The sequence below is a fragment of the Bos grunniens genome, chromosome 29 (assembly GCF_055505025.1).
Source record: "Bos grunniens cultivar Pamir isolate PY7600 chromosome 29, Bosgru_T2T1.0, whole genome shotgun sequence".
Classification (NCBI taxonomy): domain Eukaryota; kingdom Metazoa; phylum Chordata; class Mammalia; order Artiodactyla; family Bovidae; genus Bos; species Bos grunniens.
Window position 1 is genome coordinate 8,160,780 of NC_141193.1, and position 17,919 is coordinate 8,178,698.

Here is a 17,919-nt window from a genome sequence, read left to right on the forward strand (position 1 = left end):
CACTGCGGCGTTTAAGGGTCTCTAAGCAGGTGGCTACGCTAGGTCCAAAGCTAGGGGAGTGTTCAGGCGGGGGCCATCTAGGCTGCGCCGACGTTGCCCCTCCTCACTTGGGGTCCCGAAAGGGCCTGCTTCTAGGTCCCGTATTACCAAGATTGAGTTGTGGGGGAGGTCCCGCCTCCCCAGCCCGGTAGCAGGGAGGGGCAAGCCTCAGAGATTTGTTAGGGGCCCGTGGTTTCACAGCGGGTGTGTTTGAACCTGAACGGCCGGAAATGGTTACCAACTCCCTTCGGCCCGGCTTGTGGGGACCCCAGCCGCTTGCGGCTACCCCTCCCATGTGCTTCTCTGGAGCCAGGCCTCCGAGCTCCAATTTTCTAGCTGCAAGAACCCACCGTCGCTTGCAGCCGCCCCTTTTCATCCGGCCCCATGGGGAGCCAGGCTTCCGGAGCCCCAGTCCCTCCGGTGCGAACGGGAGCTCCCCCCAACATCCCCAGACCCCGAGGCCCCTTCTCCCGATCGCCGCGTTTTCATTCTTCCCCACAAACCCCTCTCTCTCAAATGCTCCCACCTTGTCCTAGCCCCTCCCCCAGGCTATCACAACGACCCGCTACGCCCACGCCCCCATCTCTGCCAGGTCCCCCGCTGCCCGCAGGAAGACGCCCGGCCCCGGGCCGGGTGAGCCCCGTGGGAACGGTTTGTCTCGAAAACAGGAACCCGGGCCGGGGTCTGGGCGGGGCGCCCCTTCCCCACCGCAGTCCGCTTCCTGCCCCTCCCGGCTTCCTCTGCCCGACACCAGGCAGGGCGGGGGACAGGGGGTGTCTGGGGTGGGGAGCGAGGACCCTTGGTTTAGTTTCCCCCTCCGCGTCCCGCGCGGCCTGACCTCCGCTCTCCCACCCTTGGCGCGGCTCATGGCGCAGCCCCCCAACCCCCGCCCGCGGCCCTGGCCTCCCAGGCCGCGCGGCAGGGGAGGGGTTAAGCTGCCGCAGGGGCCGCCGCGTGCGGGGCGAGAGGGAGCCCCCGATGGGGGAGGCGCCGCCGGCGGTGCGGAGCCCGGTGCAGGGGCGGGGAGGAGAGGGGAGGGGGCGGCCGCGGCGCGGGGGCGGGGCGGCGGGGAGCCGGGCAGCGGCGCTGAGAGCGGGCGGGAGCCGCAGCCGCAGCGAGGTCGGCGGGCGGGAGCGCACGGAGGTGGCGCCTGCCGGGCCGGGTGCGGGCTCCTTGCCGCGGGGTCCCAAGTGTGAGTGAGCGAGCGCGGGCGGGGCGCGGGGCAGAGGACGCCCGGCCCCTAGGGGCCCCCGAGGACAGCGCAGAAGGGCTGGGGGCGGCGGGTGGGTTGGTCGGTGGGGAGTCTGTAGCCCGGGTCGGGGGTGGGAGGGACCTACCGAGAGATCCAAAGCCCCCTGGACAACCGCGGGAGGGGGCGGTGTCCGCGGCGCACCCGGGTCTTCCTAGCCACGTCTCAGCGGGACCGTCCTCGGCGAACCCCCCATTTGACAGATGAGAAAACCGAGGCTCCGAGAGGCCGAGTAACTCTCAAGGTCACATAGGGAGGAAGCGGCCGAGCTGGGCGGGATGCCTCTGGGTGGCTCCTAGGAAAAGTCTACCAGAGAACTCCATAGAGAAGCCCCCTCGCTCCTCACCCCCTGCCCGGGGGAGTATTGTATGGGCGGGGGACCTTGTGTGGGGCAAGGCTTTGCCAGTGTCCTGGGGCGAGGGCTGTCAGGTGGTTGGGGCCGCAGGGCCAGCCCTGGATCGCAGATGAAGGGGGCGGGGGTTGGAGTGGGCGTGTGTGCGCACCCACCGGGCGTGTGCATGTGTGGGAGAGTGTACATGCGTGTAGGTGCACTGTCTTGAGTGTGCGCACACGTGTGCGGATGTCAGCGCTGCCGTGGCCTCGGAACTCCAGGCTGGTCTGGTCTAGTGAGCTGCACGGCCGGAAGCCAGCCCCTTCAACGGGTTTGCTTTCTGGGGTAGAGGACTACGGGTATGTGTGCCCGCGGGTTCCTTCGTTCAGGTGTGCGGGGGTGTGGGGTGCCATTGGGTGAGTGAGAGAGAGGATGGGAGGTAATTGCCTGAGGCCCGGCTCTTTGGGAACCTCAGGCATTCTTGCACCCCGATGTGGGTCCTGGCCTGGGGTGTGGAGTGAGTGTGTCTGCGCCTGGGTGCGTAAATCCCCGCCAGTGACTGGAGTTGCTGGTGGAGTCCAACAGGGGCACTCCACCCTCCACGGCGTTAGCGCCCCCTTCTGGGCACCCCACTCTGCCCGAGTGTGGACGGCCTGTGTGTGCCCCCAGTTCGACTGTGCAGTACGGGCGGTCTGCGTCAGAGGCTGGGGATGAAGAGGGCCTGCGAAACGGCTGAGCTGGGACTCTTGGGGCCTTCACGGAGGAGGTGGCTCGGGAGCGCGCGGTTCCCAGGCCCAGGCTTCCCGCTTACGTCTCCGGGCCGCAGGGGCTCCCCGCTCCGCCCCTCTTCCCCCACCCCCACTCCCCGCTCCCAGGAATGTTCCTCTCCACCCCAGCCCGCCTCCCCGAGGGCAGGCCCCTGGGGGCTGCCGCAGCCCCGCCTCCTCTTCTCGGGAGCCCAGGAGGGGGCGACGCGGGCAGGACGCCTGGGTTCCTCCCCCCTTCTCATCCCAGGGAGAAATTCCTCTGAGGTCCCCTCAGGCTCTGGGTTCCCAAAATAACCCTGCGGGGGAAGGGAGGCTGTGGAGGGAGGGAAGCGGGAGGGGGCGCAGAACTGAGCTGCGGGGTGCTGCAGGTGCCTCTGGGGAGAGGACGTGAGGAGAAGAGAGGGCCTACAGAGAGGGCGACTGGGACACCGACCATCCCCGGGGAGTCCCTCGGCCCTCCCGTGGCTCCCAGGGTGGGCCGGAAGCTTCTTGGCCAGTTCATTTCCCAACTGGTGGGTTGCACCATCCCGGGCCAGACCGTTTAACCCCGGGGCGTGGCCGCGGGGGGAACGACTCCGCCCCTGCCCAGCAGGGGGCGTGCCCGCCCCTCCCCGTTTTTACCCTCGGGGCCGCTCCGCCGGCCTGCGCCTCCGCCGACTCCGGTTCTGCCTCTCACTCTCGGGACAGGGGTCCGGTCCGAGCCCCGTTGGAGGATCCCGGAGCGCAGCTCGGCCGAGCCTACCCGCGCCGGCGGCCATGGCGGGCACCCTGGACCTGGACAAGGGCTGCACGGTGGAGGAGCTGCTCCGTGGTTGCATCGAAGCCTTTGGTGAGTGGCACGGGAGGACACACCCAGCCTGAGCCGGGACCCCTGCCTCCCTGGGCAGATGTCGGCCCTGGACCCACCCAGCCTGCATCCTGCAGCCTCTTTAGCGAAAATCTCCCTTTCATCGCAGGGCGGAGAGGTCCACATGCTGCAGAAAGAGAAAATGTTTCCCATCCCTAGTATGCCGGCTTTGAAGGGAGGGATGGCGGGGTCCCCGGACTCTAACACTTAAGGAGAATTATCTGTCTCCCCGGGGGATCCGGAGGAACTCGCTATCTCGGCCTGGGAGCTGTTTCCGGCTGATGTGGTGGGGTGGTGAAGGGGTGCCCCTTCCCTAAGCACTCAGGAAATGACCTCTGGATTCTTGACCCCGGGGAACCCAGGCTCCTTCCGCCCCAACTGGTTCCCCTCCGGACTCAGGCCCGGCTCAGACTGCTCCTATCCTCCGGTTCCTCGGATCCTGCCTTTATCCCCCTTCCACCCCACTTTTTCTTTATAATCCGCCTCCTGGTTTCGGAGCCCTGGGAAATCAGGAGGCGGCCGGGAGCCACATCCAGCAGGCTGCAGGGTGGGGACCTGTAGGGACCACAGCCTCGAGACGAAGTGTCAACCCGCTTCTCTTTGGCCCCTCGGAGTTAGATGACTCCGGGAAGGTGCGGGACCCGCAGCTGGTGCGCATGTTCCTTATGATGCACCCCTGGTACATCCCTTCCTCTCAGCTGGCGGCCAAACTGCTCCACATATATCCTTCGCCGACTTCTCCAAGGGCCCTGCAGTCCGAGTCTGTAAGCGAGCCCCGCTGCCCAGCCCGGGTAGAGGATGGGCCTCGCTGCTAGACCTGGGCCGCCCCCACATCATAGGATTCAGGATGGGCCCAGGCTTCTGCTGGGCCCAAAGCCACGCCCCTTCCCTCCCCTTAGAACTAAGGCCCCGCCCCCTCTCCCTAACCTCCGCCTTGCTGTCTCTTCCCCACAGCCTAGGACCGGTCCCTACTCCCAGTCCAGGTCCCGCCTCTTGCTTCTCTTCCAGAACCCAGGTCCTGCTCCTAGCCTGACCCCTATTCTACCCAGGTGCCCCCACAAGGCTCACAGCTCACCTCTGCCTTCGGCCCCTTTCCAGATCTTGGGCCCTGCCCCACACCAGACACCATCCCGCAAATTTCTTCTAGAACTAGGCCCTGCCCTCCGCCTCCCTGTGGAGCTTGGGTCCCATCCCCTGCCTCCTTTTCTAGAGTAAGCCTCCATCCTTGTTTTCCTTAACTCTCCTTCACCTACCAACAATCCCGGAAGGACAACTCCAGCTCACTGCAGGTGAAAACATGCCACCTGGTCAGGTGAGTCTTCCTCTTGGGGCTCTGGCCCCTCCTCTGCTCCCTTCCCTTAGGCTTCTGACTGGCCTGAAGGAGTAGAAATAGCATGTTCTGGGAGCTGATCATGTGGGTTTGAACCGGGCTCTGTCCATGGTGGGTGTGCTGCCGCAGGCTTACCCCTTCCTGGCTCTGCCCGGTCCCTGTTTTCTGATCTGCCCAATGAGGGTGGGGAAGGAAAGAGCTGGGTGAGGGGGATCACAGTCTGAGGCCCTCTCCCCCTCTTTGGGGGAACGACCATCCTGGGGTGGGGGGAGGGCTGCCCCGGGTAACTCTGAACCTCTACCAGGTACTGGATCTCAGCATTCCCAGCGGAGTTTGACTTGAATCCTGAGCTTGCTGAGCAGATCAAGGAGCTGAAGGCTCTGCTAGATCAAGAAGGGAATCGCCGGCACAGCAGCCTCATCGACATTGAGAACGTGTGCGTGGGGTGGGGGTGCTCGCAGGGCTGGGAGGGACGCTCAGCATCCCGCACCATTTGCTCTTAATAAACGTTCGTTGAATGCAGTGGTGTGAGGGTCATGTTACTCTTGCTGGACAACTTCCTGTGGCTCCCCCGTCTTCTTCAGAATGCCTCAGCTGGGGATTAAGGCCTTTCACAGTCTCAGGCCAGTTTGGCATTCCCGCTGCATCTTCCACAGCCCCCTGCCCCCACCAAGCGCCTCCTCCTGCAGCCCCCAGGGTTCCCTCACCCTTTCACAGCCCCTGCATCCATTCCCACCATTGCACTTTGTTCATGTCCCCTGGCAGCCTTCTCCATGTTATCAAGACAAGTGTGGAGTGTCTGTGGGCTCTTCTAGGGCTGAATTTGTTGTTGCCGCCTCTGTCCTTTGGTGACACTTTGGGCAGACCCCTGGCACGAAGACCCCTGCACTCACGCCACGCTGTGCTGTGTTCGTCTGTGTCTGTCTCCCCTAGTAAACTGTGAGCTCCTCTCGGGCAGGAGCTGTGTCTTGCTCATCTCTGTAACCCCAGCGCCTGGCACAGTTCCTGGCACAGAGTTAGGTCTTCCATAAATCTGTGTGGAGGGCATGACGCCAGGGGAAGATGGCAGGAGATTTTTGATAGGACAGGGGACATCAGTGTCCTGCCCAGTGTCTCGCAGCGAACTTGAGTGGCATTAGTATGGGGCAACGAGGGCTAGGGCATCTCCGGCAAAGGACTCACTGCCCCTGTCCTGCCCCCCAGCCCCACCTACAAGTGGAAGCGGCAGGTGACCCAGCGGAACCCCGTGGAACAGAAGAAGCGCAAGATGTCCCTGCTGTTTGACCACCTGGAGCCCTTGGAGCTGGCGGCACATCTCACCTACTTGGAATATCGCTCCTTCTGCAAGATCCTGGTGCGGGGGCTTTCAGTCAAGAGTCGGGTGTGGGCTGGGGAGGGGGTGCCAGGAAGGATGGGGTCACAGGGCGGGATCTAGGACTACAGGGTAACTACCAAAGGGCAGCTGGAGGGGGAGGAACAGCCATTGGTGAGCGGCAGGGGGCGGGGCACTGGGTGCTGAAGGCCCTGCGCCCCCAGTTCCAGGACTATCACAGTTTCGTGACTCACGGCTGCACGGTGGACAACCCAGTCCTGGAGCGATTCATCTCCCTCTTCAACAGTGTCTCACAGTGGGTGCAGCTGATGATTCTCAGCAAGCCCACAGCCCCGCAGCGGGCGGGGGTCATCACACACTTCGTCCACGTGGCAGAGGTGCCCGCCCCTCCCCCGCCCCCAACTCCCCCAATCACCCCCGTAGGGCCGAGTCCCTCCTTTCCCCTAACCCACTGCTAGATCTTTCCCAGAAAAGCTGGGCCAAATTCTGGGCCCACTCAGTGACTCACTGCCTCCTCTCTCCCCATTTGTCCCCCAGGAACTCCTGCACCTGCAGAATTTCAACACGCTGATGGCAGTGGTTGGGGGCCTGAGCCACAGCTCCATCTCCCGCCTCAAGGAGACCCACAGCCACGTGAGCCCGGAGACCATCAAGGTGCCTGAGACCCTGGGGTCAGGGGAACAGCCTTCCCAGGGCTGGCCTTGTGAGAACTCCCAGCCCAGCTGGGGACTGGTCACTCCCTCTTCATCTGATAAATGAGGAAACTGAGACTGGGGGTTCAGCCCTTTCCCAGGCTGCACAATGAAAGCTGGCAGAGAGAGGAGGCTCACGGATGTGCTAAACTTCAAAGCTCATGCTTTTCTCTTCTCCTGCTTATTTTATTTTACTGGCCATGCTGTGAAGCATGTGGGATCTTACTTCCCTGACCAAGGATTGATCCTGTGCCCCCTGAAGTGGAAGCCCAGAGTCTTAATCACTGGACCACTTGGGAAGTTCCTATTTTATTGTAAAAAAAAAAACCAACAAAAAACATATCTGGTGCCATACATATAGACAAGTCTAGAAAACATGTGTATAGATCCCTCTCCAGGGGATCTTCCCGACCCAGGGATCAAAGCTGAGCCACAAGGGAAGACCAAGAATACTGAAGTGGGTAGCCTATCCCTTCGCCAGGGGATCTTCCCGAACCAGGGTCTTCTGCATTGTAGGCATTTTCTTTACCAACTAAGCTATCAGGGAAGCCTTCACAGTTTAAAAAAAACTAGAAAGAAGATAGGTCAAGAAGTAGAACATTGCCAGCCTCTGAAGCTCCCAGCTCTTAGAGCATAACTCCCTCCTCATCAGAGGTAACCAATGTCATGACCTTCCTAAGGATGATGACCTCCTTTTCTTTAAAAAAATATTTACTTATTTATTTTGACAACACAGCACAGCCTGTGGGATCTTAGTTCCCCAACTTGTGCTCCCTGCAGTGGAAGGGCAAAGGCAAAACCACTAGGCCACCGGGGAATCCCCGACTTTCCTTTTCTTGATGGCTTTACCACCTGTGTATGCATCTCAAAGCCACGTGGGTATTTTGTTGTCTGTTTTTGAGCTTCTTATAAATGAAATTGTGTTGTGTATGTTATTTTATTTCTTCCTTCTTTCATACATTCTGCTTTGTGCAGCAATTGTTCATTCGTCTCCATTGCTGTATAATATTTTTGTCCACTCGGTTTGTGTATCTCCTCTACTGTTGAACATTTGAGGTCATTCCAGTTTGGGCTGTTAGGAATGACACCGCTAAGTACATTCTTGGAAATCTTTGTCCTGCACTGCTCTGCCTCCGTGAGCCTCAGTTTCCTCTATTAAATGTTGATAATCTGTGCCCAGGACTGCTGGAGAGGTGTGTTATTTGGTAGTGGGTGCCCCTTTGGACTCATGACCTATGAATTCTGATTGCCAGGGGCTAAGGGAGTCAGCCTTGGGGGACAGGAGGGAGGCTTTTGACCTTTCACCCATCCCTGACTCTGCTCAGGCTCTCCCACGTGTCCAGGGCTGGGCAGGGAAAGGAGAGTTGAGCCTGTGATATGCCATGTGGACGTGGTGTGTGTGTGTGTGTGTGTGTGTGACTCTCTGCCCTTTGCCCCCCAGCTCTGGGAAGGTCTGACAGAGCTGGTGACGGCCACCGGCAACTATGGCAACTACCGGCGCCGGCTGGCGGCCTGCGTGGGTTTCCGCTTCCCCATCCTGGGTGTTCACCTCAAGGACCTGGTGGCCCTGCAGCTGGCGCTGCCGGATTGGCTGGACCCCGCCCGGACCCGACTCAATGGGGCCAAGATGAAGCAGCTCTTCAGTATCCTGGAGGAGCTGGCCATGGTGACCAGCCTCCGGCCCCCGGTGCAAGCCAACCCTGACCTGCTGAGCCTGCTGACGGTGAGGGGCCGGGCCCCTGGTCCTGCGGGCTTGGCCTTGGGCTCTCACTTCTGGTCGCAGAGCCAAGACCCAGCCTGGGCCCCTGGGTTGGGGTGACCTCGGAGCGGGGTTCCAAGCTCTGGATGGGGTTGTGGACCCCTGAGGCTGGCATGAGGGCTTGAGGCTGGGCCTGAGCCCTGGGTTGAGTTCCTAGCAGTAGGTTACGTTCAACGTTTGGGATTAAACTCTGGGTTCCGGGTAGAGGGGTGGCTTTTATTTTGTTTTTACTTTTCGGCTGCCCCACACACCTTGCGAGATCTTAGTTCCCTGCCCAGGGATTGAACCCGCACTTTCAGCAGAGAAAGTGGAGTCTTAACCACTGGACCACCAGGGAATTCCCCAGGGGTGGCTCTTAAACAAGCTCCCCTGAGCTCTGAAGTTCTAGGCTTGGTCTTGGACTTGAGCTCTGGGGTAGGAGTTGGGTTCTAGTCCACATCTGGACTGGGTTCTAATCATTGGGCCGGAGCTCAGGTTTGACGGTTTGGTGTGAAGTCTTAACCTGTTTCTAGACTCTGAGCTGGACTGGGGAATTGAAAGCTGAGCTGGAATCTGGTTGCTGGGTTGGGTGCTGTGTTGGGAGGGGGGATTTCAGAGCTCTCAGCTGGGTTGTGACCTGAATTCCTGGCTGAGATCTTAGCAGCGCGTTGTCTTCAAGGTCTGGGGCCAAGCTCTGGGTTCTGGGCTGTGTGCTGGGCTGGCGTGTGGTTGCTGGGGTGTGTTCTAAGCTGGCCTTGGTCCTCAGTCTAGCTTCTGGGCCAGGCTCAGGGCTGGGCTGTGACCCTCAGGTAGACCTGGAGGTCTGGGTTCTGGGCGTTGGGCTCCTGAGAGCAGCACAGGCCAGTGGGTGTGATAAGACTGCTGTGTCCCAGGTGTCTTTGAATTAGTCTTTTTTTTCCCTCAGGTGTCTTTGGATCAATATCAGACAGAGGATGAGCTCTACCAGCTGTCCCTGCAGCGGGAACCGCGTTCTAAGTCCTCGGTGAGGGCGGGAGCTACTGCATACCCACTTAGCCCATCCTCTTCCTCACCTCGGCCCTCCCAGGCTTAGAGGCTACCTCACCCATCCTGCTTGTCGGGCAGGCTTCCTTGTGCCCAGAGCTTACCCCCTGTCTCCTCCACTGGGCCCTGGGCTCCCACACCTCTGGCCCTCACTCAGCCTTGACCATTTCCACAGCCAACCAGCCCCACCACCTGCACACCGCCTCCCCGGCCCCCGGTGCTGGAGGAGTGGACCTCGGCTGCCAAACCCAAGCTGGATCAGGCGATCATGGTGGAGCACATTGAGAAGATGGTGGAGGTGAGACTCCAGCACCACCAGCTCTGGAGCCTGTGGGACAGACGGGGGGACACGTCCCTAGTGGTCAGCCAAGGCTCGTTTGACCAGGGCACTGCCCTGGGAGCCACCACCAGTGCCGGGCTCAGGGGCCAATGCTCGGTTGACAGAAGGCACGGGGTGCAGCTGATGGGCGGGCTTGGGACGGGGGTATGGAGAAGGGAGGTGGTGGGGAGGAAAGACAGCTGCCCGCTTCTTAGATGCCCAGGCTTCCTAACTCGGACTGGGAGTGTGGGCAGGATGGGCCAAGGCCCCTTTAACCCTCCCCGCCCCCCGACATGTCCCTCTGTGTACTTCAGTCTGTGTTCCGGAACTTTGACGTCGATGGGGACGGCCACATCTCACAGGAGGAGTTCCAGATCATCCGTGGGAATTTTCCTTATCTCAGCGCCTTTGGGGACCTCGACCAGAACCAGTGAGAGGCCTGGGGGCAGGGGCAGAGGGAAGGCAGGTTCATTTCCCCTTGGGTTTTAGCTTCCTCCTGAGAAGGATGAGGCCATTGAACCAGATGATCTTGGCAGGGGAAGCCACCCATGTGGGGAGGGGCTCTTTTTTTCTGGGAGGCTGCCAGCTGCGGAGGCTCAGGGTTACCTTGCTCATTCAGAACAATGAGCCGGAGGGTGGGGGGCATCTTCACCTGAATCTTGCAAAGACTGTGGCTTCCTGGGGACTCTTGCTACATAAATGCCACTTTATTTGTGGAGCTCACAGCCGAGAAAAAGTGTGGCAAGCTGAACTCCTGGGTAGCATGTCTTAATGAATAGATAAGAAAGGCCTGTAACTCGCAGCACCCACTTGCTTATCACCAACTCACATGCCGACAATTTGGACAAACAGCTGGTTCTCTGAAGTAGGTTATACGTGTCCCCCTGAAACCGTGTTCGCACCCCTGTTTTGCTGAGCAGACAAAATTCCAATCAAAATTTATAGTCCATCCCAAGTTGACTTTTTAATGTTATCCAGATTTCAAAAAACTGTGCCTTTTTTTGTATTATAAAAATCCATGGTTAAAAAAAATCCAGGTAGTAAAATAGATTTATAGTGAATGAAGTGTGTAAGGTAAGAAGCGAAAATTCCCTTCCTCCTTTCCCACTTAAGAGGTTGTCAGTAGTAACTATGTTAGCAACATTACTGGTGTGGCAATGCCTGTATCTCTCCAATCTTCCATGCATGGGTGCAAACTGATAAGATAATTTGTTTGTGTCTGTTTCACAGGCAAGAGGGATTATGGTATAAATCTAGTTCTAGCATTATAGTTAGTTTCTCCTCCCAGAATTGAGAACAATAGTTGAAGACAGTTTTCTAAGTTGAAAACAAATCACCTCCCTGGGTGGGGTGGATTTTTTTCCAGGCCACACTTTTTAGGGTGGGTGAAGCCCTTGCAGGGGCTTCCCTGGTGACTCAGAATCTGCCTGCAATGCGGGAGACCTGGGTTCTATCCCTGGGTTGGGAAGATCCCCTGGAGGAGGGCATGGCAACTTATTCCAGTATCCTTCCCTGGAGAAGCCCCATGGATAGAGGAGCCTGGTGGGCTATAGTCCCTGGGGTCACAAGAGTCAGACATGACTGAGCGACTAAGCACAGCACAGCCCTTGGAGACATTCAAGGCTCCAGCTTCATGCAGGCATCTCAGCCTTAACTCCCCACCTCTTGCAGATCCCAGGCAGGTATCAAAACCCAGCACCTGGCTCCTGGGGCAGCTGTACCATCAGGTCTCAACTCACTGCCTCAATTTGAAGATCTCTGTTTCTGCAACTTGGGAGTTTCCATTTCTTGCAAACTCACCTGTGCATTTAAAACAATTGGATATAGTTAAACCAGCATCTAGGTTTTTGTGGCAGTAGGGTTCTCAGGGTTTTTTTGTTTGTTTGTTTTTGTTTTTAAATCACTGTCTTGACAGAATCGCACGCTTTGTGTTTTTCTTTTTTACTTTTGTTTTCCACTTAAACCCTCATCATGGACATCTTTCCAGGCCAATTTAGGCAGAACTACCTCATTCTTTAGAACAGCTGCAGAGTATTACACTGGGTGGTGGGGCCATCATCTGCCTCCCCATTCTCCTGCTGATGGACATGTAGACTGTTCCCAGTTTTTCGCTATTAATATCCGCTATGCTGCTGTGAACATTGTACTGATGCACTCGGGCCACTATTTCTGTAGGAGAAATTCCTAGAAGTGGGATAATTGGATCAAAAGATATGCACATTCTAAATTAGGAGAGAGACTGCCAAAGTGACCTCAGGCAAGGTTGTGCCAGCTTGCACCCCCATCAGCAGTGAACAAGAGCCCATTTCTCAACTTCCTTGCCAACAGTGGATGCTATAATAAGCTTTATAATTTTGCCAGTCTAATTGGCAAATGGTGTCTTGGTTATATTTGCATTTCTTTAATATTAGTGGGGGTAGGATACCTTCCTATGTTTATCGGCCACTTCTATTTCTTCTGTTAATTGCCTGTTCGTGTTCTTTGTCCATTATTCCACTGGGTTTGTGAGTCTTGCTCATTGATTTCTCTGTTAATGGATATTAACCCTTGGTGTTGAATATGTTTGCAAAATATTTTTTCGCAGTCTGTCATTTATGTTGTCCTTTTCCATATAAAATTTTTTAAAAATGTGTGCTCAATATGTCAGTCTTTTCCTTTATGGCTTCTCGGGTTTGTGTTATGTGTAGAAGGGCTATTATCCCCTCCAGATGACAAAATTCTTCTCTTAGGGCTGTTTAGGTACTTTGAGAATTTTATTTTTTTACATTGATTGTCTTCAATTTAGCGGGAATTTAGTTTTCACGCACAGTATGAGATAGGAGCCTAAGTTTATATTTTTGAGATGGTCGGTTGTCCCAATGTGCCACTAATTTGAAGGACCACCTGGACCACCCAAATACTAATAGGCAGGAGTTTCTGATAAAGGCCCCCTTTGATGGAAATACCTCCCAATGGCCTGGCACCTGTTAGCTATTAGTACCTATTAGTCAATGCTTCGTGTGCCTATCTCATTCAACTCTTACTCAAACCCCTCTGAGATGCAGGACCTATCATCGTCCCCATTTATTGAAGAGGAAATCGAGGCACGGGGAAGAAGTCACACAGAGAAATAGAGCCCAAATTAGAACTGAGTTCTAGCTCCAGAGCACAGTGCTGACTCTTTCCCTAAAATACCTGAATAGATGAAAAGAGGGTTCTGTGGGAAGCCCCAGATTACCTGTCTGGCAGGATTCCGCAGGAGTGAGACAGGTGCAGCTTTTCCCAATCTTACCTGGTCCCCAAACTCATCAGAGAGCTCCTGACTCTCAGGAATCCCAACCAGTGTTCCATAGAGCTCACTTTGGGAAACAGAAGCTGATAAGCCCACGGAAAAGTGCAGAGCAATTTTAGTTTACACACCAGCTCTGTGAAGTGAGTAGGCAGGAATTATGACCCCCATTTTTCCAAGGAGGAAACCCAGGGCAAGTGACTAGCCCAAGACCACACAGCTAGTTGGAAGCTGCTACTACATCTGCCGGACTCCAAGTCTGGTGCTCTTTCTGTTTCACGCACGGAAGGTCAAAAGTCAGGAGTCCCGTGATGACCTTTAATTTGGTAGGGCTTTTCCCAGTAGGCTGGGTTAAGCTGGTGGTGGGTGGTCCCAGTGAAGCCCCCCGGAGCTGAGGCCCTCCCCCGACTTCCCCTGGACAGGGACGGCTGCATCAGCAAGGAGGAGATGGTCTCCTACTTTCTGCGCTCCAGCTCTATGCTGGGCGGCCGCATGGGCTTCGTACACAACTTCCACGAGAGCAACTCCTTGCGCCCGGTCGCCTGCCGCCACTGCAAGGCCCTGGTGAGCCCCCGCCCAAGCCACGCGGCAACAGCACGGGCCAGGTTCCATCCCCGCCCCGCCCTCCCTTCTGGCCCCGCCCTCCCTTCTGGCCCCGCCCCCTGCCGGAGCCTTCTTAATCCAGGCGAACCTTAATTTCACCTGCCTCTCCTCTTGCCGGTCTGAACCAAACCCTGAGGGGCCTAAGGCTCCAGAAAGGGTCAGTTCCAGTCCCTGTCCATAGAAAGGAAGAGTCATGCCCTCTAAACCGCTCCCCCCTACCACGCCCCCCTCCTCTATTTCAGATCCTGGGCATCTACAAGCAGGGTCTCAAATGCCGAGGTGAGATGGAGTTGCAGGGCTGCTGGGCTGTTTTGGGGGAAAGAGTTACTATCTGGATGGACAGTCTTATTCTGGCGGGGCAATTGTCAAGGAGTAAATAAAGTACCTTAGGGCCAGAGAGGCATGCTGATTGATGTGAAAGGGGGTAGCCTTTAACTTGGTTTGATTGGGACTTCCCTGGGGGTCCAGGGGTTAAGACTCTGCCTCCACTGCAGGGGGCGCATGTTCCATCTCTAATCAGGGAAGTAAGATCTCACGTCTCTTGCAGCGTGGCCAAAAAACAAAAAAACCCAGGGTTTTTATTTTGGTGAGGCAGCTGCCCAGAAATGGGGAGCTTTGGAGAGGGCGCAGACTGGCAAGGAGGATGACGAAAGCGTTTGGAAAGGAAGCTCTTGTTTTGGTGGGGCAGCTGCTTAGGAGCAAAGGGACCCAGGGAGAAGTGCAGGCCTGCAGAGTGGGATGAGGAGTGGTCTGACCAGTAGATCTGGCTGGGCTGACCATCTGCCTCCCCAGCCTGTGGTGTGAACTGCCACAAGCAGTGCAAGGATCGCCTGTCAGTTGAGTGCCGGCGGCGGGCCCAGAGTATGAGTCTGGAGGGGTCTGCACCCTCTCCCTCGCCCACACATACCCACCATCGCGCCTTCAGCTTCTCCCTGCCCCGCCCTGGCAGACGAGGCTCCCGGCCTCCAGGTAAGAGGGGTCCCTTTCTGGACTGGCCTGTGGAGGGAGGGAGAGAGGGAGGCAGGCCAATGGCGGCAAAGTACGGAAACTTTTCCAGGGTGGAAACCATTCCAGAGTTTGTAATTGTCTTATTTGGGGGAGGTGATAGAGGAGGGCTGGACAGATAAGGGTGCAAGGAGGTAACCAGGGAGCCCTCAATACTTTGAGGCTGATGAGGGCAGAAACTCATGAATAAAAACAGTAAAAGCGAAACAGACTTCAAGATTCCATTTGCACTCTTATTTTGTTAGGGGGATTGACAATGGGCTTGGAGAAGGAATTTTTCAAACCATTTGCCTGTATTTCCCTTTCTGGCTGTTTTGGAGGCTATTCTGAGAACAGTCCATTGCCCCCAAATCTCCCAGCAGCTCTCTTGGAGTCATTGGTGGTTATAGGTCAGTTTTCTGAATGACAGTTCCTCAAATGACTATTTTGCTGAGAACACTGAACAAACCATGTTAAACTGGGGTGTAAGGTAGTTGACCACAACCGTTAAAATTGGCATGAGTCTTCAAAAATAGAGGCAGGCACAGGGCATAAGTTCCCCAAAATAGAAAAGATAAAACCATTTGCTTCAAGCCTTCCAGCCGTGCTGGGGTCTAAAATGTGAGACACACACAAAATTGATGTTTAAGCAAACTGCACCGATAAATCTGTGGCTGCGAAAAAGCTGTGGCAAACTGAAAACTTAGAAAAAGAGCCTCAAAAGTTGGCGTTGTTTAGTCATTCAGTGAATTGATTTCTGGTGGATGGTTCTGCTTCTGGGATGGGGCAGGGTGCCTTCGATGAGGGGGGAAGGGCTGCTCAGGGCACAGGGGCCCAGGAGTTGGTCCTGCAACCACTCTCCCTGCAGAGATCCGAGAGGAGGAGGTTCAGACGGTGGAGGACGGCGTGTTTGACATCCACTTGTAATTGATGGTAAGCCCCCCTGTAGCCTGCCCAGAGCCTCCCCACTCAGGGCTGGGGCAATGTGCGGGGGAAGAGGGGGTGGGTGCTCTGTCCAAATGACCCAGGCTAGGCAGACTCCAACATTTTTTGGGGGCGAGGAGGCTCTTACTTACAACCTCTGCTTTTCTCTTCCCAGCTGTGACTGGATCAAGCACTCATGCCTGCCTTGGAGAAAAGACTCGGACCAGAGCAGGGAGCCTGGGGTGCCGAGGCAGCAGGCTGGGGCTGGGGGGAGGGGCATGAGGGTAGCATGTGGCTGAGGGCAGGGCCAGGACTGGTGTCCCTAAGATTGTACAGACTCTTGTGAATATTTGTACTTTCCAGATGGAATAAAAAGGCCCGTGTAATTAACCTGGACCGTCAGCGCCTAGAATCCTCGTGGTGGGTAGGGGCCTGTAAATCACAGGGACTAGAACTGTGGCGTCTAAAACCCTGTAGTCAGAGAATCTTGGGAGATCTGGAATCTCATGTGCTAGAATCTTGGGGGGACTAAAATTCTGGGGGATAGAGGCTTAGAACCAAAAAACCTCAGAACAGGGAGTTTGGGGAGGGTCTAGAATCTTGAGGAGTCCAGAATCTTGGGGGGCTAAGACTTGAAAGTAGAATTGCTGAGCCTGGTGGTCATGTAGAGCCATGGCCTTCAATCTGAAGCTGAAAGTCCCTTGCTTGACAGGTGGCATTGCTTGAATACTTCCAGCAACGGGGAGCTCACTACAGAGAATCACGAGAGGAACAGGGCTGCCCCGAGTGCTGTCTGTGAGGGAAGAGGACAGGTGGGGCTGCACTCCTTGGGCTTGCACCCTCCTGGCCTGGTGCTGCCAGCCGGAAGGACAGTGACTTCCAGAGGAAATGCATATTGATCCTGCTCTCAGCCTCTGGCTGCCTCTCCTAACCCAGCTCTTCCCTCCCAAGTCTGCAGCATGATGGAGGTTTGGGGGGGTTACTGCTGCCTGAGGAAGGCTAAGGCCACTTCGAAGGCTGGTCTGGGTGAGAAGGCAGGGCTGGGGGGTCTTCCAAAGGTCCTGAAGCTGGGTCAGGCTGTCCCTGGGGTCAGGAGACTCTAGACAGCCATCTGAGAGTGGGGGCTACCTCCCCCAGCCCCCTCCCCCGAGCTGAGGCTTGTCCTACAGCAACTGCAGGGTGTCCTGGGGGTGGAGGCACCTAGCTACCACAGGCAATATCTGAAGACATGCCAATGGCCTCAGCCCCCTCCCTCAAAGTTCCTTGATCCCAAGCCCATCTTTGCCTTTGAGACCCCACACCCCTGGCCTGTTCCTCACCTGGGGTACCTCCTCCTCCCACTGTTACTTCTTAGCTGCAGCTCGGCCACCTGTTGGGTACTCCCCGCCACACCCCACACTGCCCCTCCTTCTGTCCTCAGCCCCCTCCCGCCCTTCCCCCTCTCGAGGCTGTAATATCCATTTCACGATTTGGGGGCTGAGTTGCTATAACAACAGACTGCGATTGTGCTGTGAAGAGCAACTCGCTCCCTGCGCAGCCTCCCGCGCTGCCTCCATCCTGCAGCCTGGTCGGCGCCCCTCCCTGCTGCCCCCCAACCCCAGCCATCCTCTGCCCGGTGTGTGTGTGTACGCATATGGGTGCCCAGGTCGGCTCCGGCAGGGAGAGTGTGACATGCAACTGCCTTTTCATGGTTGTCCGTGTGAATTTGGCGGAGGAGCTTCCCATTGTGTGCATGTGTGTGCACGGGCACGCACACTGTGTTTGCTGCATTCCCCTCCACCGCGTGTCCTCACTGGACTGCGTGTGGGAGAAGGGCCACATTGGGTGGGTGCCTACTGTGGGGAGGTGTCTGGATGCAGTGGGCCCCAACTACATCCAGCAGTCTGAACCTCGGACCTGGGTGGGGAGAGACATCATTGTAGCTGGGGGAGGGGCAGGGAGGCACAGCAGCTGCCAGGTGACCTTTCCTGCCCTTGGTGGGGAAGGGTGGCCCAGGGAGCCAAGGGGGGTGTGTGTGACCACACAGAGTGTGTAAGTGCTCACTCTTACATCTCCCCCAGCCCCTTCACACACCCATCCATAAGGGTTTGAGAGAGTCTTTGTGAGTCACTACACCTGTTTGCCCATCTATGCTCTGGAGTCTGTGTGTGTTATATGTGGTGTGTGTGTGTGTGTGTGTAGGCTACAGGGAAAGCAGCAATGAGGGGATGGGTGGGGCAGTGGGTTCTGGGGTCAGAGAGGCAATTTCACATCCACTGGCCCTGACTCAGCAGTTCCCATTCTCTGGCTCAGCTAGTGTGCTTGGTGAAGGCCATCCTGAGGGTCTGTCCAAGGTCAGCGGAGGCCCTCCAAGTCTGGAACCTGGCTCAGGGATCTCTCTTTCCAAGCCCTAGGGTCCTATGGCCTGGGTCCCCCCTCTCATCCCCTCACAGGCTGGGGAGAGAGCTCTCTTGCGGGGGTGTGGGTCCCCAT

At 56.9% G+C, this 17,919-nt stretch overlaps 1 protein-coding gene across 14 annotated transcripts; it reads left to right on the forward strand.

Moving 5' to 3' along the window:
- The first annotated feature begins 499 nt into the window (after positions 1–499).
- Positions 500–15,843, forward strand: RASGRP2 (RAS guanyl releasing protein 2). 14 transcript variants are annotated; one of them, XM_086384986.1, is made up of 18 exons: positions 1,741–1,978; positions 2,755–2,898; positions 3,074–3,215; positions 3,848–3,954; positions 4,483–4,545; positions 4,868–4,999; positions 5,767–5,917; positions 6,100–6,273; positions 6,434–6,550; positions 8,030–8,311; positions 9,252–9,329; positions 9,525–9,647; positions 9,983–10,098; positions 13,359–13,500; positions 13,782–13,818; positions 14,332–14,508; positions 15,392–15,456; positions 15,623–15,843. In XM_086384986.1, the coding sequence occupies exons 1-17, from the start codon at positions 1,869–1,871 to the stop codon at positions 15,448–15,450; spliced, it is 2,154 nt and encodes a 717-aa protein (XP_086241112.1). In that variant the 5' UTR covers positions 1,741–1,868; the 3' UTR covers positions 15,451–15,456; positions 15,623–15,843. The 14 variants fall into 14 exon arrangements, with proteins under 14 accessions (XP_086241111.1, XP_086241116.1, XP_086241120.1 ...); XM_086384985.1 differs by lacking the exons at positions 1,741–1,978; positions 2,755–2,898 and adding an exon at positions 500–690 and having other exon boundaries at positions 3,852–3,954; XM_086384990.1 differs by lacking the exons at positions 1,741–1,978; positions 2,755–2,898 and adding an exon at positions 841–1,038 and having other exon boundaries at positions 3,852–3,954.
- The last annotated feature ends 2,076 nt before the right edge of the window (positions 15,844–17,919 follow it).

Coding starts and splice junctions, on each gene's coding strand:
- RASGRP2 (XM_086384984.1), top strand. CDS start 1,869: ATGTCAGCGCTGCCGTGGCCTCGGAACTCCAGGCTGGTCTGGTCTAGT. Junction 5,000..5,766: donor CTCATCGACATTGAGAACGT/GTGCGTGGGGTG, acceptor CCTGCCCCCCAG/CCCCACCTACAAGTGGAAGC. Junction 13,501..13,781: donor GCCGCCACTGCAAGGCCCTG/GTGAGCCCCCGC, acceptor CCTCTATTTCAG/ATCCTGGGCATCTACAAGCA.